General features: G+C 45.2%; 1 protein-coding gene across 2 annotated transcripts; it reads right to left on the bottom strand.

Annotated features, from left to right (window-relative positions):
• Positions 1-154: 154 nt before the first annotated feature.
• On the bottom strand, positions 155-26,866 carry bcar3 (BCAR3 adaptor protein, NSP family member). 2 transcript variants are annotated; one of them, XM_035521957.1, is made up of 5 exons: positions 26,784-26,866; positions 18,904-19,086; positions 15,194-15,308; positions 3,863-4,178; positions 155-2,620 (listed from the first exon to the last, which is right to left on the bottom strand). In XM_035521957.1, the coding sequence occupies exons 2-5, from the start codon at positions 18,991-18,993 to the stop codon at positions 2,440-2,442; spliced, it is 702 nt and encodes a 233-aa protein (XP_035377850.1). In that variant the 5' UTR covers positions 18,994-19,086; positions 26,784-26,866; the 3' UTR covers positions 155-2,439. The 2 variants fall into 2 exon arrangements, with proteins under 2 accessions (XP_035377850.1, XP_035377851.1); XM_035521958.1 differs by having other exon boundaries at positions 155-2,518.
• Between the last annotated feature and the right edge of the window lie 877 nt (positions 26,867-27,743).

Genomic DNA, 27,743 nt, shown 5'->3' with positions numbered 1-27,743 from the left:
GGATCTCAGTACACGCTAGTCCCCAGCATCCAAGACACTTTGCATGCAATAAGCCTCAAATCAGCCATACACAAAGCTGGAGTTGAGAGCCCTTACACACACACACACACACACACAGAAGACATAGACACTAGGGGCAGTGTATGTCTGGGTCTTAATCAGAACAATCCCTTTATTATTCTCTGTTTCTTGATACAATCTCAGCAGGTCAAGAAGCAGCTATAACAACTGAATCCACCTGTGTGATTGTCTGTATGTATGCGTCTGTGTGTGTGTGCGTGCGTCTGTGTGTGCACGCTTGAGAAGATGGCGAGAACAAGCAAGAGAGAACTCACAAAGCTGATAATTAAATAGATTTGTTTACACTTCAGATCAATGCGGCTGACGGAAAACCTCCAAATTACCCCCTTTTCAGTACAGAGAGCAACAATAATGATTATGCATAATGTAAAAATCACAGGGGACAGGTTGTAAAAAAGCAAAGCCAATTCATAATGAACTATGAATAAAATGAACATAAAGCTGTTATAGCAACATGAAACACTTCCAGAAGGCTGCCTTGGCTGTGTCAGCATGTTGTCGTGATGTTTGCCTGGACTTATCACAGCTGTTTGTGGAGGATGCTGGCGAGGCGAGAAAAATCGAGCTGTTCCGAGCGAAGGAGCCGTGATGACGCACCTACTGCGCTGATCACACACAGGCTTCTATCAACAGCTAGGGCCGAGCGGATGTTTAATCAGCTGTTATCTGCCCATAGACTGCCTGGCCCAGGTAGATCACGCGCGCGCGTGCACACACGCAGCAGGTCTTAGGAAGAAGCGTGTCTCAGTACTCAGTGCCATGGGTCTCTTCTGCCACTAGCCTCCATCTCTCCCTTAGCCACATGCACATACACACTTTCTTGATCATTGCTGCTTTTCAGATGGTTCGTTTTAGCACTGCACTCTCCCTCTTCCGTTTCACCGTCTTGAAGCATAAATCAGTCTCACTACATGCGTGCTCTCTGGCACTTCTGCCTGTCCGTTACCTCTTTCATCTCTCTTTACCTTGCCTTGGTCTCTCCAGCAGTTATCTCACCTCCATATAAAACTGTAAATCTTTGTCTTTACCTCTACTAACCTCATATATGTGTACATGTGTATTGTGTGCATATGTGTGTGTGCGCGTGTGCATGTGTGTGTGTGTGTAGGAACAGCTGTTTTCCAAATGCAGGTAAATCCAAGCAGCCCACATGAGCTGCACAACATGTAGGTTAGAATGGCCCCTCTTGGTTTTTGTTTTGTTGGGTTTTTTTCTTAGAGGAGTCTCTGAGCCTGCAGTAAACAATGAGGTCACTCCAGCACAGAGCTGTGTTTTTCAGACCCACCTACACTGGCTCACTGCAGCTGCACGCAGTCACCATGCCGGCCTTGTGCCCGGCGCTGAGAGCTCAGTGCACCCTCTGGGCTAACTCTAGCAGTCACTCACCTGCAGCTCGCCGGTCAGACAGGTGGCACACCCGACCGGGTCACAGCTCCGGGAAGCCAGGCAAACTGCTGTATGCCTCCTTATTAATCCACATTTACTCTCACAGAGGTTCTATGCAAATATCTGGCTTAAATCAAAATACTTTGATTTAATTTTAAAAGGATGTTATTCTGATCTGCTCTTCTGAAAGATCCGTTCTTCTCTAAAACTCCACCAGATTTGTTTCTCTCTCTCCTCTCCCTCCCATGTGCACACAGACACTGTGGTCTGCCTCATCCGCGCTTCCGCATATCCTGCCGAGTGGCAGCACTGTGTTGCTATGGCGATGAGTTCCGGGGGAGATCACTGCGTGCTGAGTGATGGGCTGGGCGTAGCTCTTTTGTCTGCCACAGTCATTTTTTACCTTTTTCTGCTTTCACTGGCAGTGAAATAGTAGACCACTATTAGGTAACCTTCCAAATGTCAGGGGGACAGATGCTCTCGTCCTTGGCCGCCCCAAACACACACCTACGCATTACAACGCCGCACACGCTTTCACATAGTGCGAGCCATTTCTCTGGTGCATGTCTACAAAGAGGGTTGAGTTTGTATAACAAACTACCGGACTTAAAATCTGGGCCACCGTTTAGCATCCAGCCTTGTAATATGAGCAGCTATTAAGTAGGTGATATGTTACCTGCAGTGTGTATTGTTTGTCTGCTGCAGGAGTGTGAGAGCCGATGGCCCATAACACCACACCGGGATGTTATTTATAAGGTAATGATAAACACTTTTTGTGTGTGCATCATACTTCTCTAGAAAACGTTTGTAGTGCCACAACAGAGCTTGTAGGCATCACATTATTAATAACCACCAATAGAAAGGGAGAGTTTTTGTTTTGTTTTTCTGAATAGAGTTCAAAAAAAGAGAATGAAGAACAAGAATTTGGCTCCAGCATCCACACCAATACGATGTTGTTCCTTTAAAGTAGTCTCATCGTGCAGGCACAGATATTCTGGGTTGTGGAGAGTATTGCTCCCTTGGCCAGGGCTTCTCTGGTGAGGCAGAGATACTATCAGAGAAAGATGACCTGATTAAACAGGACAGATCCAAACAGTACTGCTTTGTTGACCCATTGTGATAAAAATCAGTGAGACAGGAGAGACAGACAGGCCTGAGGATGTAAATGGAGACAAGTGGTCAGAGACACAGCTAGATGGCCGAATTAAAATAATAATAATAATAATAAAACGTATATATCATAATATACACAGAAACAGGGGTACAAAGCGTAAGGAAAGACAAGGAGACTGATGAGAGACAGTTGGTAGACAGTGAGATAGTAAGAGAGAACAGGAGGTTAGAATGCCAGGATTGATGACTGGCCAGTACAGGCTAGTGCTGACGTCTAATTTGAGATTATTTCAGGTGGCATGGTTACTGTATCCAGGCAATAAAAGGTGAGCAGGAGCAGTTAGGTTGGCCTCTAAACACCAACGCTTTAGGAAAGCCAACACAACAGGCTGACAGGCAAAGCCTCAAATTGTCTGGAGCAAGTGAAACTCACATAGTAAATCAATATCATCACTGTAATTTCATGTTTTTTTAATTTTTGTTTGTTCTGAATGTCTGCAGTGAGACTGACAGGACAGGAATGCTTTGCTTGTTTTCACCAGGATGTCAGTGGAGAAGGGAAAGGCACAACGTGTGTAATTGCACATGATTGCTCATTCTGACATATGCCACGTTGTGTTGACCATCACGCGCTCCTGTTGATCATCAGTACAGAAAACCCAGCGGCTGGGAGAGATGAATAGTTGCAGTTCCTGCTATCTATTTAAGTGCGACCATTAGACAAACATCCTTATTATAAAACCAGCCGTTCCGTTTTTGGCTGGTACATTGCTTAGTGGTTGAAAGCCAAACGTCAACCGATTCACCCACTGAAAATGTTTACAAGCTTTAAAATGAGGAACATAAAAATGATGACCATGGTTGACCAGTGGGCAGAGCATATGAAGTCATTCTTTTTTTTTTTAAACAAGGAGTGAATGAAGGTGAGCAGGTCCGCAGCTTCCCAGTCAGGCCTTCAGCGGGAGAAGCTGGCCTACATCCAAACTCTCTCTAATAACAGAACCAGGATCTTGGCAGTACTCGAGAACAATATCAAGAAGGGTAACTGACTGACTCTGCATGAAGCAGCTGACTTGTTTGTGTGGGCGTAAACGTGAGGACGCCAATGAGGTGACTGAGTTTGCATGGGGAGACTGGAGAAACGTGGAAAAAGTAAAAACCACCTCATGGTAATATCAGCAAGACTCTGCACCCAGTAGGCAAGCGTGCACCATTCTACCCCTAGTGAGGCATTGCGTAGTGGGTGCGTGCGCTGCTGGCCGGGTGGGCTCGGGTTGTTCACCTGTGAGCCATTGGCTCGTCCCTGGCTGTGTGCAGAGGCTGGTGCTCCTCGATGACGTTGTGTAGGAGCGGGGAGGAAGGCAGGTAGGAGCGGGCGTGGAGCGTTGGCGTGCCGCACGGCCTGGCCGAACCAATGCCTCCTCCCTTCTTCCTACGGGGCAAGGTGCCATGGATGGAGGCAGCGTGGTAGCTGGGGCGGGGCGCCGGAGGCCCTCCTGGGCTCAGCAGGTCCATGGAGGAGGCCAGTGGGCACTGGTGCCCTACGTGCAGGTTCCTGGGCAGGCTGGCGAACCTCCCCTCTGCCATCATCCTCAGCTCTGTGGAGAGTTGAGGGCACAGAGGATTGAAGATGATCGTCACATAATCAAACCAGAAGCACTGATCATTTACTTCCTCTACGCAGCTCTGACAAAGACAGAGCTCACACCTCTCAGTCCAGCACGGTTACTGGGCTTGGGTTATATCTGGGCTTGGGTTATACGTGGCGGGTTAGGGGTCATATGAGCTGGGTCTGGGTAAGTGTGAGTAAGCTGGCATGGAGCTAGATGCCATTTCCACAGGTGTTCTGTGGGAGGCCAGTGTTGAAGGATGAGCCCATGTCCATGTCTGTCCCATGGCGCAATATGAACATACCAGCACTGTGTTTCATACGCCCAAGCAGAAATACCAAACAAAAGTACAAATTATCCTCTGCTATGATTACATATCTATGTCCTGGCTGAGGGAGAGGGGGGCTCTGATAGATATGACTACCAGTAAGAAGGAACCTGCTTTCTGACCACGTGAGCAGCAGATAAGAGTCTCTTGCTGCTCTCTGTAAAAACTGTTTACCCCAGCATTCCACAGGCTGCCTGTGGCCCCACTACCTGGCATAAAAGTGCCTTCATCTGCTTCCCACCAGACATGGGACAGACACAGTGGCTCTGAGGCCTGCACTCTCCGTTTGATACCATCTCTTCACTTGTTCTTGCATGTCAAACCACAAGTGTCTTACACATATCTGGATTTACAAGGACTAACAATGTGGACACATTGTTTTTGTTTGCCTTCCTGTAAAGGATCTAGTTAACCCCTGGTTTATCCACGTGGGCTGAGTGCTCTTGTAATTAAAGTGCACTCTCAGACAATCTATATCAACCTGTCAGCTATAGAATTTAATTTTCTTTTCTTTTCTTTTCTTTCTTTTCCAGGATTCTGTACCCACCCTCACTCTCTCTCTCTCTCTCTCTCTCTCTCTCTCTCTCTCTATCTCTCTCTCTTTCTCTCTCTCTCTCATATATATATATATGAGGGTGGGTTCAGAATCAGAATATAATATATATATATATATATATATCATTTGTTTGTTTTGTTTTCAGCCTCTCCTAAATAGGAATCACAACACCTCAATATTAAGAACAGTGCCCTTGCCAATGCTAATTAATAGCATCATCAGTGTTGGTGCCTATTGATGTGGTTGCCGGTGTGTGATTTCACAGGCCCAGTGTGAGTGCTGATCCCATTAAGCATAATCATCCTACACATGCAAGCATATACATAGCAGTGCCGGCCCTGCTATCTGTGCCCTTTGTCTCTTTGTGGAGTATGTGTGTGTGTGTGTGTGTGTGTGTGTGTGTGTGTGTGTGTGTGTGTGTGTGTGTGTGTGAGTGAGTGTGTGTGTGTGTGTGTGTGTGTGTGTGTGTGTGTGTGTGTGTGTGTGTGTGTGTGTGTGTGTGTGCGTGTGAAACTCGATCTCAAACCACGACACCTTCTCCTCTCAAGTTATGATCTCATTCCAGCCAAAGGGGAAGATTCCACGCGGAGACTACAATAGTCCACCAAAACCCATTCCAGTTGACTGTTATTCCCCTGTATCTAAGCAACAACCCTGACGCTCTGGTGCTCGCTGGCAAATGTTTCTCACCAACACAGGAGGTTGTGGGTGAAGCCTGACGAAGCCATTCCAGGGTGTGTGAGTCTGCATGCTGAACTCACCTCACCTGAGCTCACCGCACTCCACACATCATGTTACAGAGCCCTCCGGATGCACGCCCCCTCCATACCCATCCTGTGTGTAATGGCTCATGGAAGATCTCTGTGACCTTCACCATGTTCAACCTCTTAAAATGTGAGCTTAACATATACTTCACTATCTACTGCAAAACAGCAACTTCATTGAAAATAAGGCATAAGAGTGAGGAATGAGTGGCTGGAGTCTCCAATGGCTCCTCGGAGTGTAACGGGTTAATGGGTGTCTACAGTTCGACCCTGGACCCACTGCAGCCCTGCGTGCTTGAGCTGTGTGTTTACACCATGGTGTGCCACACCTGGAGCACCTGCGCACCATCCACAGCCTTGAAATGCGACACCCCATTCACTCTTACTGCTTTTCATGTGGTGCTGATCGGGTAGCAGGCATTACCAGCCACAGATCCCGCACCACTGAGCGATTATCATGGAAACTGCCTGCCCTAGGCTTCTCCGCTCTTCCACACCTCAGGTATGGCTCGCATGGCCCAGAGGGCAGGCGACAGGGCCGGATCTGAACCGGATCTCTGCCCACACAGGACATTCCAGGACGAACACCAGCCTCCCCAGTTCAGAAAGCAGAATGAACTGAGCTCAAAAAACAGCAGGCGACGAGGTCGAGCTTTCATATAACAGCGTGATAGTGATAGAAAAAATATAAACATCAGATAAACAGCCCCCATCTTGTTGCTAAGCATGATGGGTACGCGAGCCAGAGAGTCTTGCCACGTTACTCACCCACGCCGGAACGTCCAGCACAGTGATAAAGAGAGGTGAGTAAGGGGAGAGGTCCCCACCCTTCAGCCTAATCTTGAGTTCACAGGTCAGTGTTGGAACACTGCATCCCACAGCCGAAGCAGACGGAAGCCCTGCGGCGTCTGTCCGTAAATCTTCTCCCGAAATGCTGCTCTGCAGGTCCGTCGATCCCTCCTATTCATGCTCCGTATGTGAACCTCTCAGCACCCCGCGCACTTAGACCGTGCCCTCATTTCTCCGCTGGCATGCACTCGGTGCTTTATATAACTACAGGCTGGTATGCCCTGCTCCCGGCCTGGGGGCACTGGGGGGCTGGAGTGTGCACCAGGAACACTGTGTGTGGAAGGAAGACTGCTGGTGACCCTTACGGAATACAAAGGTTTTACAGGATTACACCTCACAGACAGTTAATGGTTAACTTTCCCTAGCCAGAGGTCATGAATATGCAAAATGCAAGGTAAATCTGTCTTTTATCCTGTTTATTTCGGATTTGCAATGCTATTAAATTTCCCCAACGTAATGACCCCACCTTAAATGTTTTTTTTAACTCATTTTTCTTTCTAATATTAACTCTGTGCCATGGCGCAGTTCACTCTGTCCTTCACACAGCCTGTGTGTGTCACAGTCATTAGACACACAGTCAGTACAACAGCAATTACAATTTCTCTTTTGTAATAAGTGGCTGTCTCTCGCTCCCTCTCCCCTCTGTCTCATTCTCTTTCTCAACTCTCACGTTTGAGCAGCAGCTGTTTGCCCCTCACATCATTCTCTACATTACACACACACACAGAGCGTCTTTCTCTCTGCCTGATTCTGCTTCTGACATTCTGTCATCTAAGTGAGAGTTAAGGCTCTTTTGTTTTCTAGGAAATCCACGGTTGTAATCTCTGTTGGAGCTTCTCCTTACTTCACATGAACACTTTTGTTGAACTGGCCCCACTCCTGCCCCTCAGGCTGCTCAGGTCTTTGTTTTTAATAACCCACTATGCACCCCTTCTAAGGTACTTTAAGGCAGATTAGCTGGAAACACTTATGTAAGAGTATTAGAGGCTGATGTAGGAACTGTATTAGCTACAATAACGGACCATCGCTGGGTTATAGCTCTCAGAGCACACGGAGACATTCACCAACGCGTACGAGCTTGCAGTGAAAGGTTAAATACATAAGAGAAGCGAATGTTCTGTGGCTTTCAAAACAACGAGCTAACTATTCTCATGGTTGGATTCTCACAGCCCACCCACCCCCTACCCACCCCCCACGGGAGCTGGTGGGAATCTCGTGAATAATGCAGTTGCCCTTTAATTAATTCAAACCTGCTTACTGGGAACAAAAGCCCTGGTGAGTGTGTGGGTTTAAAGAGCCCTCAGCACAGTGGCCCATGAGAGAGGGTAAAGAGAAGGCCTTCTATAGTTCTAATGGAACAGTCCAAAGGTCAATAAGAACACCTAAGAGATCCTAAAAACAAACCTCTACACTATAATTTGCATTTCTCTCTGTTTGTTAAACGGTGATTTGGTCTAATAGGACATTCTAATTGATTTGTGTCCACTCTGTGTATTCTAGAAGCCTCTCATCTGTGGTCCGGTCTGCTAGTCACAAGCACCACCATTTCTAAGAATGAAGTAGCCACAGACATAGATTCTAATTTCCCTAGTGCTGCGTTTTATGAGGAGACAACACAGGAATGTTGCGTTCATCTCCACTGCTCTCCTGCGAACCCAAAGCAGGACATATGGGCAGCCATACATCAGGCCTTCTGGCCCAAACACCACAATTGCCCCCATGGCTTTTTCTGCTCCTATAACACAGAGCCACAAAAGTTGATGGCCACAAATCACAGCTTGAGCGTCTTCATGACCTGATTTAGGAAAGTTGCCCGATCAGTCTCATCAGTGGCGGATACGCAAAAGAACACGCAGGTTTGCAAACGCACCGCACGCCCATTGCAGTGCCTCGACGGCCCTGCAGAAAGCAGCCATTTTAGGTGCCCCTGCTGAGATCACACGCAGCGCATCTGTTTTTTTGATCACAACACACGCCACGGCTAAGCGCACACTGGGGGAAGTGGACAGACAGAATTAGATTCTGGAAGCAGAGATGTCCCCTTCTTTTAGCATCATGCCCAAGTCTCCAGCAGCAAGTCTTGACGAGCAAATTATTGGCACACACACACACACAAAAAGGAACAATACGTGTTGTGGACCTTTCCTTTTGGGGGGTATGAGAAGAGACGCACCCCCTGTGCTGCTGTGGTCCGACCCACAGCCCATCACAGCTCTCAGCAGAGTCTGCCACTCTTAAAAGCAACACGCGCACACACACAGAGCCCTCACGCAGGACCTTTTTTACGCAGACAGAGATACAAGCATATTGTTACAGCACAGTGGCAGATTATAATGCACTGTTTCTGTTCATCAAACAATTTAAATTGGCATATACTTTGTTTAGTTAGTTTGTACTGTTACTTTTGTCTATCCACAATATAAATCATAATATCTGATCAAATCTCTGTGCACACATTTTTCTGTCCTCTAATAAAAGAAAGTTAGAAACATGTATTACATCCCTAACTGAAAGAAATCAAATAAAACATGTACATCTTTGGAATAAAACATACTTGGCTCTGAGGTTTACCTGTCTGAAAGTAGATCGGAGTGTCCTGGCAAACACACAGATAGTTCTCCCTTCTCCTGGCAGGGATTAAACGTAGCTCACAGCTCTGAGGCAGGCATGGTGATCCAGTGAACAGGTTCCCAGTGATGAATAACTGGTGTGTCCAGTGACAACAGTTCTCTGCTTCCTTGGGAACAGACCTGCTCCACTGTCACTGGCTTCCCTCTATGAACTGCAGGAGATTTTCTCTGCAGGAGTCTTACGATCCCTCTCTCTCTCTCTCTCTCTCTCTCTCTCTCTCTCTCTCTCTCTCTCTCTCTGTCTCACTCCCTCACTCTTTGGTTCCCCTCAGGGGAGTGATTTAGGATTTCCCAGACACACCCTCTTTACCAGGCAGAACTTCGAGTCGTCTCCCACACCCAGCCGACTGGCCGGCCCCTACCCCAAGCCTCTCCCGTTCTCTCTCTCTCTCTCTCTCTCTCTCTCTCTCTCTCTCTCTCTCTCTCTCTCTCTCTCTCTCTCTCTCTCTCTCTCCGATCACTGCCTTCCAACTCAATCTCTATTCAGCTGTACACAGTTTCACACTCTGTCATTCATCACACCATTGCTACTGTTAGACAGTCTTTAAAGAAGGCTGTTTAAAGTTAAGACAGCTTCCACTTCTCAGACCTTCTAACGTCACTGCCAGTTTGTGTAGCGTGAGCGGCCAGTGGGAGCGAGGAGAGAGCCTACGTCAAACCTCTGAGCTGGACTTGGCGGGGCAGGGGCAATGTGCTGCTGTTGTCAGTGAAATGTGTGCTTTTCCCTCTCTTTGTCTTCAGATTCCTCCTCATTGTCTGAAGGACGATAACAAACAGCTCAGCGATTCCTTCCTGTCCACACAAGGCAGACGGCGACTTTGTTTGGGGTGGGGGGGAGCATAAGACAGCATGCTTTGGTTTTGACTCCTTGTGAGGTCCTAAGACTTGGGCTAGACTGATTCTATCTAGACTCTGAAACCTTAATGTTCCCAGCCTAATCAGCAGGTTTTACTGTGGCTGCGAAACATGGGCTTAGCAAAATAGGAATGAGTTTAAATGTTAGTGGCTGTTGACTGTATATGGCTGACAGAAAACCGGAAATCTGGGCTTAAGAAGGATCCCTATAAGTTACTCATGTATGTAACTCATATTTCTCATGGTCAACAGGAGACCTGTTCATGAAATAGAGATCAGTATTCAACACACTACAGAAACTATAGACTACAGACAACACAAGAGTCATAGTAGATGGTTGATAACAATGCTTCTGTTGTGATTTTTATGTAGATAATTCCCCAAAGTTCCATTTTTTAATTATATTAAAAATGATTATGATGCCATACCTCAATACTCCCAGGTAGTAATGTGGAGTGAATGATAACTCAGATCTGTAATGTGTGCGGGGTTAGCCTCCTATACTCCTATACAAGACTTTACCGAAAGACTTCAGTAGCACCAGACACCAGGTTGCCAATCAAGAAGTCCCAAAATGAGAACACTAAGAGCTGTCTATCTGTCTCTTTCTCTCTCGCTCTCTCTGCCTCTCTGTGCCAGGGAGGGTACTCAGTCTTCGCTCTCGCTCTCTCTCCTTGTGTGTGTGTGTGTGTGTGTTTTCTCTGCTCTGTCCAAGGCTGACCAGCAGAGCAGTTTTATCAGGGCACGAAACGTAAGATGTACTGTTTTTCTGAAAATGCTCCATACCACAAGCTGAAGTCAGCAGGGAGGGTCGTGAGCTGATATAAACCCACTTCCTCCTGAAAGTGAGAACTTGGTCAAATTTTAGTTATAGGAAACCACAATTTCCAAACATGTGTAGCTGTTAAGGGCGCTTTAAGAATTTGCACACTTTGCAGAGGTTTGGATACACCAAAAAAAGGTATCAGCACTGATATTTACTCAAACAATGTTTCAGTTTCCAATGGGGGAATCCATCATGACTAGAATCCATCTCAAGATGTTGACCAGATCTATTTTAGGGTCTCTGTCTCATCAAGGCACGATGTGGCTCATGTTCGTCATGGCCGGGGTTTTCTAACAGGAACTAAAGGCAGCTCATATGATGAGCATTACTGATCATCATCTGCTCCCATTAGCCCAGCGCTGTCATCAGCACCAGTTATCAGCCATCAGAGCTGATCCAGGATCAGACTGTGCTATGCTGGTTCTCATTCCTCTCTGTTTAGGCTCATGTACACTAAAGGTGATGGACGTTGTGCCTTCCAGGAAAACAAATGGTGGGATCCATGCCGATCCAGCGTTGTGTCAACTCGTTTCAATGTGAAATCCGGATAAAGAAGTTGAATTTCTTATGAAAGGCAGTCGGATTTGCAAAAGGTCATCAACATAAGTCATTCTGGACATGATTTGGAACTGTTGATTGGTTGGAAGGGGAATTTCTGCCAAACTTCAACATATCAACCCAATTTCAAGCTATTATCTACACTGAAATGAGGTCATATAGCCATAGGGTCAACTTGTAGGTTGGCTGAATTCAAGCACTTACCTGACCTTGGCTAGTCCATGGCTGTTAGCTGCTGTTTGTGAAGACACACAGTCCCTGTTCGCAAGTGTCAGGCAATCGAGAGTGGTTAACGAATGTAGTGTGAAAGGGCAGTGGCTGTTCTACAACCAAGCTGTCTTCAGCTGGAAAAGAAACATCTCAACTTGTGCTAGGTTTCCAAACACATTTTGTTGTTGTTGTTGTTGTTGTAGTATCAGCTCCAGGACTGTAGCCTGCTTACGTTTGGGATCATGAGAGAGAAGGAACCTGAACGCAAGTTGCAGCGTGACAGTGCCTTCAGTCTCACAGCCCACATGACCATGACAGCCACAGGAAAGCACACGCCCGAAGAACATCCCGGAAAAAAAAAGAAGAAGAAGGGGGGAGAGTGGGCAGGCGCCGCCTAGAAACTGCCCGTGTAATGTAAGGGTCAACACCCATGTTTTCATTTGATTGCTGACTGTGGTGTGGTCATTTGGAACACTTTGCTCAGAAATGATGAGAGACTTGTCCCTGGATTCTGGATACACTTGGTTTGTGTCACTACAGGTCGACTGGTGTCTCACTCTTAATGTAGATGTCTAGCTGCCCTAAGTGTTAGTTTAACATGTTTAGCTAAATTAATAAATAGCACACTCCCGGAATGACCTGCAGTATAACCTCAAGAGCACTGACAAAACATGCACTCAGCAATGACTAAATATCCAACTGCACCTACCAACTACTAAACAACCAAACTAATTCTCAAGAAATCATCTAAAATAATGCGTCACAAATGGTTCGCTTCTGTGCCCAAACAAGTTCATCCGTGTCCAACCGTGTTTTTGACCTTCCGGTGCACTTATCTCTGTCCGCACCACTTCTGTCTGTAAAGACTGCCACTTGTGCTCACAGATCTGCAATCAACACTAATAGCAACACAGGCAGCACGTGACCAGCGCATTTAATGGCGTGCTGCACGCCCCTGCAGAAGTAGCCCCGCGGCGCACGTGGCCAGCAGCGGTGTCGGCCGCGAAGACGCACGTTTTGCAAGAAGTCAGAAATGTTCAGGCTTGCGCTGTCTTTAAATAACTCTGGCTTGCACGTGCATTCTTGCTTTTGTTGTAATTGCCGTGCACGCTCACACACATGGCATCGCGGGGAGAGAGAGAAAGATGGCCTGGAAAGAAATTTGGATCCACATTAATCCAGTGAGACAAAGAAGAACAAGGACTACCCAAGTGCACTGGGTAAGAGGCTCTCAGCTGGCCCGAGGCCTCTCTTATACCCAGCTTTTATGTAGCCGTCTTTACACGACACTTGATATGGGAAAGCCAACATGTTTAAAATCATTTCGCACATTTTCCTATAATCACAGCATTTAATTTGTCACTCTCTTTCTCCCTTTTTAAAATGTAAAACTGTAGCGGATTTAAACAGTTCGCGAAAACATAGCTGGTGTGAACATTCAGTGGGCATTTGCCTTGAATTAAACACCAGCCACAACACCCCCTGTTATCGTTTGTTTTGAGAGGAAGTCGCCTCTCAGACCACGGTGTTCTTCAGTTGTCCGTTCTTTATTCCAAGCCACAAAACGCAGCTGAGGAAACCAGGGAGGTGGGAGCCGTGCAGCTCTCTGCTCAATTGCATGCCCTGCTTTTGTGTGCACAGTATTAGCATTTCTCCCTGAATGTGTGAAGAGGTGGAGATGCTCTCAGGAGGAGCTGTTAAAGGTGTCAAAGCTAGTTCACTCTGGCCTCCTGTTGATTCCTCAAACAGCTGCAGCATTTCTCACATAGCCCAACAGTGGGATCTGTATACATGGGCCAGCGGCTGTGGACAAGCAGGACTCATTATAGGCAAGCGGGGCACCAAACAGCTGCTGTACAAGTCAGAATTCTAAACTACAATTTTCTGCATCTGAGGTTGAGGCTAACTGTACTGTACAGAAGAGAAGCATGAATCTGAGAAGATAAAAGCAGTGCCTCTTCTGTTGGACACGTTTGGAGGGTGCTGACCCAAGACAGGCAACACAACAGGTCATTGAGCATATATGTGGGTGTGTGCACATGCACCACTACAGCAACAGAGTGAAGGCACTGTGTATGTGGGGAAACAAGCTTCAGCCTGTCAGGGCACTCTGTGTATGTGTGTGTGTGTGTGTGTGTGTGTGTGTGTGTGTGTGTGTGTGTGTGTGTGTGTGCTTCAACATGTTGGTGTGTGTGTGTGTGTCTCAACGAGTTGGTCTAAGACTTAATTATACAGAGGACATTAACCCCCAGGTGGTAAAGATTGAGAACCAGGGAAGAAGTTTAAATTCTCTGAACGTGTGCCTGGCACTCCTTTAGCTCTGTGTGTGTGTGTGTGTGTGTGTGTGTGTGTGTGTGTGTGTGTGTGTGTGTGTGTGTGTGTGTGTGTGTGTGTGTGTGTGTACGTGCGTGAACGTGTGTGCATATGTGTGAGTGTGAGCACATGCGTGTGTTAATGCACTGTACACACTTAGGTCGGAAGCAAGCTCTTGCTCGACACCCTATCCGTGTTGACAGTAAACACGTCTGCATTGCGTTACTGTGTGTTCTTTGGCACTGATGCCACTTTGGCTCCTGTCTGCCTTTAATTCCAGCATGCTGCATAATTCCACACTCATATCTCTTCCATGCTTCCCAGCTGAGTCCTGAAATCCTAGCATAACACCTAATTACTCTCTGCTCTGATGTAGACCTCCATGCGGGCTGAGCTGGCGTCAGCAGCAAAAACCCATCCCTCCACACGGCCTCAACACAACCCCTCTCTGCAGTCCAGTGGGTTCCTTCAGAGTTTTGTCAACTAAACCCTGTTGATGTAGCCCCAAAGCCTACTGCCCCCAAGGGCACAGAGTGAAGTGTTGTCTGCCATGTGGACAGGACATGCGGTGTAGTCCAAACCCACACAGACACACTGGCTCTCTTCGCCAAGTGTGATTAACACAGCAGTGCAGAGCACTGGACCCTGACAGCTACACACACAAGCACAACACAAACAGAGGAAGAAAAGGAAGAGTTGACATCAGAGACCGAGAGAGACAAAAGGGATACAGAGGGTCCAGTGGCATCGGTGATACAGCCCAGCTAGAAAAAAAACGCCTCCAGATAGAGACAATAGCTCCAGCTCTTGTTTTGTCAGGCTGTGTTTTTTTGACATGAAGCATGTTTGTGTGGAAATGGGGGGGGGGGTATGTGTGTATGGGTGTGTGACAGCATGTTGGAAATGAAAGGAGAGCGCTGAGCAAGAGAAGCGATTTCATCCCTGCTTGTTTATTATCCATCCTCACTGGCACTGGGCTGAGCTGACTCAGGAGACAGTACCACAGTGACAATGCACGCTGCCTGGACGGCGCAGAGAGACAGAGGCCTGTGACAGAGGCCACTGAGGAAGACCTGGAGGAAGGAGACGTCCAGGGCCTGACGGGGACGCTCACCTCGCTTGGTCTCCCTCTCCTGCAGAATCTGGATGCTGGAGAGGATATGGATGCGATGGAGACGACTGTAAACGCCCAATCCCAGCAAGTCCATCTCTGTAATGTGCAGTAGGTCCTGGGAGAGAGACAGAGAGAAACAACAGAGGAGAGGTAGAGGCTATGGGGTTATCTAGTGTTTCTCAGTCAACTTGACAGACTTGCCCAGTGTTATGAATAGCGTCTTCTCTCTCTCTCACACACACACACACACACACCCTCATCACTAACTCATGCGGTTTAAGCTAGTAGCCTGTCATTACTTCCCAAACCTTGTATGAGTTCTGCTTCCTGACCTTGTGCGGGTTCCACAACAACAACATTCTTACTGTCTGCACACCAAAAAAAAAAAAAAAAAAAAAAAAAAAAAAAAAAAAAAAAAAAAAAGATTGCTGCTTTGTTTCTCAGAGTGGTTCAGCTTTCATTGTTCTCTTGTGAGACAAAGCAAGAGCCATTTAATTGGAGGTGGTGATCCTGCTGTTTAGCATTTACAGAACACAAGTTTAAGTGCTCATGCATTCACACACACTTATACACACATGTAGCTGTTTGGAACCTAAAATTGAGCCTTTACGTTGAACTCCTCTCAAGTTAGTCAATAAAAAAACTAAAACGGTCAATCACTATAGGCTTGACCACGGTGTGATGTTCCAGGTAAGACCTCCTGCTTTTGCACAGTGTTGTCTTTACTCTTGGTGTTATGGGAAAATGGCACGCTGAAGTGCAATGGATGTTGACCTAGGGCTGGAGAAACACACACAGGCTGCATTAGGCACTTTGTGCCTATCTCGACTCACAAGCCCCAACTGTTCCATCCCATCCCAGTCGAATCACTGCTTTCAACAAATGCCGTCCCATTCTTCTTTCATCTTGCCGTGTTTTTCCAGGCTCGTTTGGAGGGACAGAGCGAGAGAGAGAGATGGTGTGGGGCAGGGGGGTAGTGAGGGTGCTCTGCTGGTGTGGGTCCATTGTGCTTCTGCCCTGATTTCTCACTCTGCTCCCCGACCACAGCTGAGCCTAACAAGCCATGACAAAAACCTGCCAACATGCACCATCACATAGTGCCTCTGTGCCATGTGCGGTCCACTCATTTAACCCATTGTGTTTCAAGGGGCCGGCCCACTGAAAACACGCACCGACACCTTGACACCCTGTTCACTCATGACTGTTAGTACCTCTATGACTCATTAATACTCCAGCGTAGTATGAACAGCAAGGCTTGATAATCCCACTCAGTACAGTAAAGGTGTGTGTGTGTGTGTGTGTGTTACATGTTGAGGTGTTCAAAGTGAGGGAGCCTGCTTGGATTGACTGTTTGTGAGCGTGAAGCCATTCCTGATCACGGATCATCCACACCCTAAACAGGACAATCAGGGACACCCCATCACCCGGTCATCCCTTTCACTGTGTTACACGGTCTTCTCTGCCTAACCGCCTACCACATGTGAATGTTCAGTAGTAGCACAGGACTAGAGTGCATTAAGTTAGCCTTTCCTTAGGAGGCTGCTTCGCTGTGTGTTTCTCCTGCTCTCGCGGCCTGGCTTGTGCAGTATCGGATCGGTAATGAGCATTTCATTAGCCCTCTGCTTCCTGCAGGCTCTGGTGGGTCCCACAGCAGTTTCATTACAGAAGCAATAACACGGCTGCAATTCATTCCCCTTGAGCCCAGCACACTGCAACATGTGATTACAAAATGCAAATATGGGATCTTAAATTCTCAGTGGGTGAAGATGCTCGACTCGAGTGGCAAGCTGCGTGCAATTTTAAAACGTCTTCTTTGATGCGCTCCTGGTGGGAGGGCTGTCAGAGTGGTAAAGTGGATGACTGTGTTCAGCAGAGTGATATATGCCTTCTAAAGGTTATTCAGGACCCTTACTGTAAATTGTTAAGGTCTTTATGAGGTCATTGTACACCAGCCACCTGGGCCTGTGTGTGTGTGTGTGTGTGTGTGTGTGTGTGTGTGTGTGTGTGTGTGTGTGTGTGTGTGTGTGTGTGTGTGTGTGTGTGCGCGCGTAATGATATTAATAAAGAAACAGGTGCTGGTGACCAGGTGGTAGTACTTAATGTCTTATACAAAAGATGCATTGCTCAGCATTTATCTGTAGTCAATACAAGAAAGAGAAAAAAAAACTATTAGAAAAATAGTAGGTGAATGCTGCAATTGAGCTCCTTTCTCAAAACATGCCGTTAAGGAAAAGTGTTGTGTCAGAATCCTTTGTTTAAGATGACATGCAATGGTAAAGTGATGTTTGTATTCATTACACTGTGTGACTCACTCTCCCTCAGACAGCTGCTGACAGACATTAATGCTCTTAAAAGCAACTCCCTGATTCACTGGAACAAGGAGCTCCAAACGAGACCAGTAATGTCTCTCCACACTGCCCAAGGAAAACAAACAAACAAACAATGTTTCCCTCTTTCTACACTTCACTGTCAGAGAGAGGTGTGCTGTCAGGTCAAGTACTGTTTGAGGTGAGGTGCCACACCATTGTACAGTATGGATATGCAAAACAGGGCCCCTCTTACAGATGAGGTGGTGATTATTCTTTTCTGCCCAAAACCAATATCCCCACAAAGGTAGGAACATCTTACTTTTTTGACCTTGTGGGGTCCCCACATGTGCAAATGCTTTTTTATAAAAATGAATGCTTTCCTTTGAAAAATTAAGGGATTTAATTTTGGTTACTGTGGTTAAGGTTAAAGTTAGCTGTAGGTGTAGCATTAATTAGTTACTTAGTTAATCAGTTAATTAGCTAATCATTGTCAATGGAAGGTCCCTACAAAGATAGTAAAGCTTGTGTGTGTGTGTGTGTGTGTGTGTGTGTGTGTGTGTGTGTGTGTGTGTGTGTGTGTTAATGTGGGCACTCCACGCGAACAACTCTATATAGATATATAGAAATAATTATATTTAATATGTATACTGTTACATTATTCAGATCTGTTGGCATTCACATTTTGGTTGACATTCATCACTGGCCAGTGTCTAAGTATGTGTAAGTGTTCTGCACAAACTGTGCATAGCAACAAATAGACCACAGACTAACTGGACATTCATGGTGTTTGTATTAAAGTGGCTCGTCAATGTATTTCACAGTAAGACTGGCACAGTCAAGGTTTAGGTGAGATTTATTCTGAGGTAGTTTTACAGTTTAGGTTTATGACTGTGAATTTTATGGATTATGGATTTATGGGTTAAGGGTTAAGCAGGCAAAATGGCACACGTTTGTCTCCAGTGTCTGCTGCTGGACCAATAACATTCCTCACAATCTCTTCTGCCAATTGTGCCTAGTTTGAGATGTACCAGGGGAAAGAGGTCAGCTGCTCAGGATCTACAGAACTCCGGATGGCTGAGATTAATATTATAAAATTTCTGGCAATCCGTGTTTTCTGATTCAAAATTCCCCTCACTTCATTCAACAGCATCTAGTCTATAGATGTCAAATATGTTTGCCATTTTTGGCCTCGAATGCCCCCACACCAACAGAAAATCTTGTATATCCTTTTGCAGAGCCCCATGAAATGCTTTTGACTTCTTGAAAATGTTGCCTTACCTTCCTGACTGTAAGTAGGTTTATGTATCAGTGTTGGCACTGAGTGTTCAATGACAAACTCTCTAAGAGATTGCATTCCATAATGCATGTGTGTGTGTGTGTGTGTGTGTCTCTGCTTCTCACCTCGACACCATCGTACTCCTCGTCGAAGAGCGGGCAGTACTGTGGCAGGCCCAGCTGACTCAGCCATTTGGAGATGGCCAGATGCTTCATGGCCTCAGCACCACCCCCCCACACACACAGCCTCAGAGAAGGTCACGGTTACTATGGTCACCGTAGGCACGCTAAAGCAGCTCCCATCAAGCACTGTTTAACAAAAAAAGAAAGAAAGAAAGAAGACGAAGAAGAAGAAGGGGGGGGGGGAGTGTTTTTTTTTTAAAAAATTTACACCCAAAACACAAAGAAATGCACTCTTTGACTTCAGAGTTAAAGCACAGGAAATGTTTCACTGTAAAGGAATTCAACTGCAGTAATACTGTTGATTTGACTACTATGACAAATATAGTGAGAGTGAATTCTTTTATCACCAGCCAGTATACATGTTAAACCACAGATGACAGATTCAGACTAGGAAACAAATGTTAAAGATCTGTACTGAAGTTTAACTTCACATAACAAAAGAGAACATTCTAGCTACAGAAGGCCGAGGTCACAACCTTCTACCTACAGATGATCTGGACTCAGCTGCGCCTGAGGAGACACAAAAGGACATGAGAGCCACATCCAGTGCCGCAGGTAGGTGTCATCACGGCAGGACAAAAAGTCACCCACTGCATACAGCATTACGGAAAGGGCAGTTAAGTTATTCTTCCATTACACTTCACTCTAACTTTGCTGTAACTTGTCTGCGTGTGTGTGTCTACATGTGTATGTGCTTTTCTGTAGCAGCGTTTGTAAGTCTGGATGTGGACATGCACTGACAACATCCCCATTATGAATTAATGGGGCTCAGCCAGACAGTAATTGCTGTACAAACTAGTTTCTGTTTGTCTAATAGCTAAATTATGACAGGTCGGCATTTCTACTGCATGTCTCTACCGCACTGCAGACACAGTGCAGACACACTGCAGACACACTGCAGACACTGTCCCATCACCAGGAAGCTCCTTCAACATAAAACATGATGTCCAGCTTGTAGGTCAAAGAGACTTCCTAAAATATCTTTTGACGCAAATTATTCTCAGAACAAACAAATGACCAACGAAGTGCTTTATTAAAATTAGGAAAAAGCAATAAAATGTCTCCTTCTATCTTGGCAAGATGAGCCCAGTCATTAAAAATGCTCTAAGAGGGAGGCCATTACAGTTATTAGATGACTGTGTGTGTGTGTGTGTGTGTGTGTGAAATGATCAAAGCTTCAAAAGTTCTGGCCCACAGCTACATAGCCATTTCATAAACTCATCTCATACTCAGATAAATGGTACACAGCACCACCTAAAGCCTCTTTCATCTCATCAGCTCATCAGGTAATCATGCAGCCCTTCGCAAAACGGCATGATCGCAAAACGTGGGAGGGTCATCTCTGACATAAATGTCCATTTCTGTCACTAGCTTTATAGCAGACACATGGTTCTGGTTGAATGCCCTCTGAATTATGAGCTGTTGAGCTGCAGAGAACAGCCGGTTAGGTATAGCATGGCTCTTGGATGGATATGAGCTCGCTGGCATCTCTGTCTTTCTGTTCAGTCAGCAGGATATGCTAATACACACCAACAACATTATAACATAACACTTGACCAAGAAAACACTTTCAAAAAGGTTGCAATGGAAGACTAAACGCTGTTTAATGTGAGTTATCAAGACCCTACAGGACCAGGCAAAACAATATCTCACACATATCTACAAAATCACCCACCTCACATAATCTGTTTGTATGTTTAGAGTACGGTTACATGACACATATGTTTACAGAACATGCCCTATAAGAGATTTAATGCTGGTTTGAAAAGAACATTGTTTGAGGCTGTGTATTCCTCATACTCAACATGGACACATTAAATTAAATTTCAGTGGTCCAGCCCATAAACGTTTGGAGCACAGCCTAGATTCTATTAATGTTCAGAGAAAGGTCCTCTTACACAAATCATGCCAGCTTAGGTTAAGTGTTTTTGTCCTGCTCCAACTGATAATTTTCCAGGTCTAAACCAGTCAGAAGTGCAGCCAAAATCATGACCAAGTTAATCATCCAACATGAATCCTACGGTACTTTACTTCATCACAGCTGAACGCAAAACACCCCTCAGAAACAAACAGGAACTGAAAAAGTCTGCTGCATGTTGGAGGTCTGTACAAGGTCTGTACAAGGTCTGTACGATGTCTGTACGAGGTCTGTACAAGGTCTGTACGAGGACCACGATGGCGCGTAGGTGAAGTGCTCAGTCTCATACATGCACAGGAAGCCACAACTTATATCTGCTATCTTTATGAAAACATGCACTTTATCAAACTCTAAATTCTTACACCTAAATCTAGTGTCTGCAACAAAACTATTTCATTCAAGACTATGTATATTTATCCAATTACATCTGGTCCCCCCCAAAAATAGATGTTATGAATATCAGGGGATTTGCCAAATTAAAGATGGCATTGTATAACCTCATAAATATTGTTCAATTTCACATCTGGCATACTGGCATACAGAAGCAACATAATGAAACCCATGTGACTGCCAACTCCACTGGTACTGTTATAGCCTGGGCCTTGGGCCTTGATCTGAGAGACACCTGTGAGTGGTAAGGTGATGATGCTGAAGATACAGGGAGTTGATTGGCTCTCAACTGAGAGGGTGTGTGCAGCTGAAGGATCCAAGTCCCTTAAGAGCCCCACTGCTTTGTGGGTGTATTTTGATGTCACCTTTGATAAATCACATTTAGGGTCACATGTATGTGTATAAACACAAATGTACACACACACACACACACACACACACACACACACACACACACACACGCACACACACACATATATATGCCCAAAGAGGCAGTGTCATCTGTGTTGGTGGATCTTTACCGCATAGCTCTGATCAAGATCATTCTAAAAAAAACCTCTCCAGTTTCCTTCTGTGCACTTAAAGGGCCCATAAATTATATTTTTCTTTTATATATTTTGTTGATCTCTACTTTCAATGTTTGTGTGGCTTTATGTTCTAAAAAAAACAGTCACAATCAATTTGTTTAAAGTTTGTTTACAGTTATGATTCATTAAATATTAGAATTACGGATAAATGAGCTCTGTTCTACTTGGCTGCCCTGCATTGTTCCTCATTCAGAAAGCATTCAGAGTTGAAACATGGGAGGAGCTAAACTGCTCTAGGCTGAGTAGGTGGTATATGTAAATGAGTTGGTCAAAGGAACGGTGATTTAAATAATATTTAATATATATGGTCTATGGATTGGGAGGGTGAACAGTGTTATGAAACTTTAACAGTTCTTACAAATTCAGAATTACTTATTTCAATAAAGGGAGAGAAATTCAGTTTTCCATGATAGGGGCCCTTTAATCAGACAGAACTACCATATTATGGCTTACTCCCATTCAAAATAAAATCTACTTTGATGCATAATAAAGCTCTGCTGTTGTAGATCTTGCCTCATTTTACATGAAAGCAATAGACATTAATACCAAACACAATTAGCTGCGCCTCCTTCATTACACTGACAAGTGTCTTACTCTAAACTATTTTTACCTGTAACAGCTCAGTCGGTACAGCCCCACAGGCTGGGTCTACCACAAATGTGTAGAGGAAGCATGCTAGAGGAACACGTTACTCCACACTGCGGTCTACTGACATGTCAAGATACACACTATACCAGCTTCTTCTACATCCTGTTTGGGATCAACACAGTAGTCAGCTTCCTGTTTTCTCTGTTGTGGTTACAAATACACAACTAGGGAGAGTAAATTAAATCTGGCAGACTACTGGACTACTAGAACTTTATGGCTAATATAAGTCACAGTTGTTTTGTTCACAATATTAACATGTTGCTCAAACTCTATATGCAAAAGGTCTGTTAAGTGCTATAAGGGTTAGTATAACGATCTAATGTATAAGCCAGTACTTAAATGAAATAAGTACAAAATTAATATTTACATTTTATATTCAAATTTAAATAGCTCCTCAACATACCTGGTAATTAATTTTACAGTAAAACATATTTAGAAGATCTGAATGTATACACAGTATGTGTAAGTGGGCATATTTGGAAAATATGTTATTGTATATTAAAGGGGTTGGTGTTCCTGTAATCAAGTGCTGACTCGATGTCAACTTGATGTCATCAAGTGAGAGTTGATCTCCTCCACGCCTGTTGAGCACCTATACAGGCCCCGCCCCACCCCACCCCACCCCACCCCTACCATCTCCACCCACCCCATCTATACGGATCCCTGTGCTGTCATATGGAGGCTGTGGGTATACCTTTATGTAGCAGAGGTCTGCTGCTGTCCTGTGTCAGTGTGACAGTCCCTGCTTTTCCCAATGCAGAGAATTATGAAACCATGGCCATTATGTGGAGCTTGGTCTGTGCTGGGCACAGTAGGTACCTTCTGCCTACTACTCAGTGCTGAGACTGTGATTGCTACATACATAAATGGACCCATGCATTGATTGAGTGTCATTGCTTCATTAAAACAGGACAGGTTTCAGCATTAACTGCTGGCGCACTGAGAATCAGAATAGAATTGAACATCACTGAGCAGTCAGATCTCATAAGAGGCCTGGAGAGTTAAGCCAGATTTGGTGATGTCATTGCTCCACACTCCAGCAAGCCAGAGGTACATGTGGGAGAGCTTGGGGGAGGGGCAAGAGCGGGCGGTCCATGCGCATCCACACAGAGCGGGCAGTGCACGCTCATCCACACAGAGCGGGCGGTCCATGCGCATCCACACAGAGCAGGCCGTCCATGCTCAGAGCTGTGCAGAGCAGCAATGCTATGTATGCTGCCTTATGTTGGGGATGCATAGGTGCGTGTGTGTATGGAGTCATGTAGAGTATGTATCTGCACCTTTGAATGTGTGTGTTTGTGTGTGGTTAATACCACAATGTAATAGCAGTTATTTGTTGTGGAGAAAAAGTGCTCTTAGGCAAACAATACTATGCCAGAAAACTGTGTCTTATTGGTTGAAAGGAGTTAGAAAGGAGAGGTAGAAGCGTGTGAACATGTGTCTGTTTATTGCAAAGTCACACACACTATTGTACTCATTCAGCACACTGTCTTATTTTAAAGTTGATAGTAATGCAGAATGTGTGAAATATATAAATGAGAGCTATATTTCAACTTTTATGAAATGCCTTTACTGCAACTTAAACTAAATGCCCTTTTCCCACCCATTACTCCTAGTCCAATGTAACAGGTCCTTGACAGAAATATCTCTGGATATTTGGGAGATATTTGGGAGCTGTGGAGGAGACTGGCACCACTCGCTCTCCCTAAACGTCTAATCTTCTCTTTTGCAATAGGCCAGAGCTCACATCACAACAGATGGACTTTAAACAGCTACAAAGTAGTAATACCAAAGACTGAGTTTACCCTTTGAAATATCTACTGACTGATGATTTTCAGTTGAGGTAGTTAAACAGCCTCACACCAGCCTGTGACAGAGAGATCTCATCCGTTCAGAGAATCCATACTAGCTAAGCGAGCGCTCTAATCAGGGAATAGCAAAATAAGCCACAAATGACAACACAAAACACCACCACCAGAAGTGTACTGAAGGTCATGATTGCACATAATGCTGCGGTAGATGGGGCAGAGAAATTGTTTCCAAATTCCTATTACACAAGCCTACCCACACACACACACACACACATATGGCGGGTGGGGCACAGGGGTTTCTGTAGAAATGCTCTCCTCACATTCCCTTGTATTGCTGAACTCATCCTCACAAACACTCTGCCAGGTCTGCTTGTCCTCCCGGCTGTTCACACTAGATTAAACGGGTCCAAAGTGCAGTGCATGACAGATTACTGCCTTCATTGCACTTTATGTGCATAACAGGAGATTTTAAACATTCGATTTGCAGAGATTTTAAAGGTTCAATTCTCACGCTAAACGATCATTGCCAAGACTTGCTGAGATGATGCACATAACAGTCAAATTGCTGTTTTTGTATAGATTGCAGTAAGCCTTCTCTGCTTCTAAGAGGATGAAATATTTTAACTAAGAGCAGACATTTGTTTTTCAAGTAATTATCATAAACTCAATATGGAAGTTAAAAAAAATTTGTACAGACAAACACATTGTTCTCATTTTCCTTCCTTGAGAAAGGACTCATCTTCCTGTTAACACAGAAAAATCAAATTACCATTAGGAAAACCTGGCCTTCAAGGGACACGCTGGGTACATCAGAGCTCACAGATCTGTTAGTTCAGACAGGGCTCCATCCCAGCATAGCCTATAGTTTGAAATACCAAGAGCCCCATTCTTTTTCAGGCACCTAGATCATTCAGGCATAGGTAGATGTGTATTATAACTGGGAACAATATACATTGTATTATAACCATGCCTCATATGGAGATTAGACTAAAGGAAAGACTTTAACAGCCGAGATTATAAACGCCTGCTTGGTGAGAATTTAGAAAATGGTGGAACCTTTGGTACACCTGTTCCAGATCACAGTTTAGCCCCTATTCAGAACAAGGCCCAGTGCACACCCCTTTTAAAGTGCCTAACAAAGTCTTTAGGCATTGGGCATAATTACCTAGGGTTGAGGTCAAACTAAGTAATATTAAAATGAAAATACACACACACACACACACACACACACACACGGAGAGCACCAATTTAATCTAGTATTAATTATTACTTCATTGGTAAATAGAATCGATATCTGAAATTGAATTCAGGAAAAGTAAATTAATAAACTGTCCTTTCTACCAATTTACATTTCCATTTGGAAAATGCCAATTGCTGTTTCTACCGTTTAGTCAAATGGAACTAGCAGGAAACCCAAAGCTTAAGTAGCTAAAAAGCAGACAACAGTGTATTTTTATTACTGAGTTGAGGGCATTAAGCAGTTCATCGTTTCAGTACTGCACAACTGGTGTATGATCTGTGACCCATTTGATTGAGCAGGGAAAACGGTGTCCAGAGCCGTGGTCCCAGAACGGCTGTGCGTGCCTTTGGTGGGGGACTTGCCCGATGAGAGAGACCATATGATAAAGTTTCCAGCGTGCCTTACTGATGTGGTGAGGTCGGAGCCTGAATGCTGCCAGACGCTTATCGGGTCTCCGCACCTCCCCAATACCACACAGCCACGCAGTAAATCACAGTCGAGCTCACCAGCTGCGTGTTCGGTGCATGTTCCTGGGCAAGCGCTCCACATTCAGACCGAGCTGAACTCTAGAGAACTCCCGGTCACTCGGCCCAGGAGATCCTTATTTCTCTAATGGAAGCCGTTGGGAACGACTTCAGTAATGCAAGCAAGCTCTAACGCCAGAACTGTTATGAAAAGCACAAGTTTGTCCGAGGAGCTCCGTAAAAGCAGCACACGAATGACGCCAGGAAGGTAACATTGTGTCTGAACTTGTGTCCAGTCCGTCCGCGCAAATATAGCAGATGACAGCGCACTCTTTAACTGCAGCGTGCATTAGATACGCCTAATGCATCACTGGGCACTCTCAACGCAGTCTGCATTTCCATTCACGACCTGTTCACACTAGATTTGAGCGTCACACCCACTGTATTTATTTGGACTACGCTAAAATTACAAGTCTGTTCTAGAGCTCTAAAGGTATTGATTTACATGGTAATGAGCTTTTAGGGCATCACAAGGCCACGGGGCGGGGGGGGAATACAAACAGCAACTCTGCTATATCCGACTATGATTTTCCATGGGCAACAACACTTGCAACCATCCATATAACAATATGCCACTTACACTCATTAAATCCCAAATAATGACACGAATGGGGTTATTATTGAAATAAGGAGGGGTAGAAAGTCGCGTAAAATTGGTAACGAGTGGTCGAAGCGAGCAGTTTATAAGTTGTTTGCTGAACTTACCTTGTTCTTTTCGTGCAGACTTGTGATGCTGCCAGGTCGCGATGCAGCCCCTGTTCTACCGGTGGTAATCCCGGGAAAGCCCACAACCCGCACGAGCCTCGGAGTGCACAAATAACCTCTTTGGGCTGCTGCAGTAGTCTACAGTCGCCAACGCGTGTCGCAAATCAATCATTTAAGTTTAGTTAGTTGTTGTTGTTGTTTTTTTAGTGCAGCAGCGATGTGTCGGACAATCAGACGATCAGGATGCAAAAGCTCCATCCCCTTGCCTATCGCCTCAAGTCGTTTTCACTGGAATGCACAAAGATGCTGCGTCGACAGTACCAAGACGCACAAACATTCCTTACCTAGTGCTTTGAACCTGTCTGTGCAGATGAATCACGCCTAACGGGCAAATAAGAGTTTACGCGCTGGATAGGCGACTTGGAAGTCCAGCCGTAACTTTACGACACTTTATGACACTGTCCATAAATTAGTTTACATTGGTCTTACATTGTTGCGTGTCTGCTTTCATGAAAGTCCGAATAATGAGAGACAGATAGTTATTTAGTTATTTAGTTACCTTGAACTAAAAACCTCAGCCACTGAAATTAGAAGCACTTCAAAGATCAAGTTCAAATAGACAAAAATTCCTGAATCGTGTGGGTTTTGGATATGGGTAAAGTAATTTGTCTGGAAATCCTGTGATAAACCCTTAAATTAAAAGACATGTGTTTGTGTTAGGCAGTTAGGGCAAAGCTATGCACCCAGAACTAAAATAAGAATGAATGTGATTTGGGAAAGAGTCATTAGTTTCAAATGAATGCCTCATGGAGACTGTGGATAGATGGGCTCTGTGATCATTAGGCCTCTCCCCTTCTGTGAGAAGATGAGAGCAAAGTGACATGGTATCTCTGGTTCCCCTGACTCCCATGCAGGCAGATCCACTGGGGCATGGGACACAGCATGCGGGAGCACACAAGC

The sequence above is a fragment of the Electrophorus electricus genome, chromosome 23, assembly GCF_013358815.1.
Source record: "Electrophorus electricus isolate fEleEle1 chromosome 23, fEleEle1.pri, whole genome shotgun sequence".
Classification (NCBI taxonomy): domain Eukaryota; kingdom Metazoa; phylum Chordata; class Actinopteri; order Gymnotiformes; family Gymnotidae; genus Electrophorus; species Electrophorus electricus.
Note: the sequence above shows the minus strand (reverse complement) of the source record. Positions and strands in the feature narration are given on the sequence as shown.

Coding starts and splice junctions, on each gene's coding strand:
- bcar3 (XM_035521957.1), bottom strand. CDS start 18,993: ATGAAGCATCTGGCCATCTCCAAATGGCTGAGTCAGCTGGGCCTGCCA. Junction 15,309..18,903: donor AGGAGTACGATGGTGTCGAG/GTGAGAAGCAGA, acceptor TCTCTCTCCCAG/GACCTACTGCACATTACAGA. Junction 2,621..3,862: donor GACGAGCCAATGGCTCACAG/GTGAACAACCCG, acceptor TTACATCCTCAG/GCCTGTCTGTCTCTCCTGTC.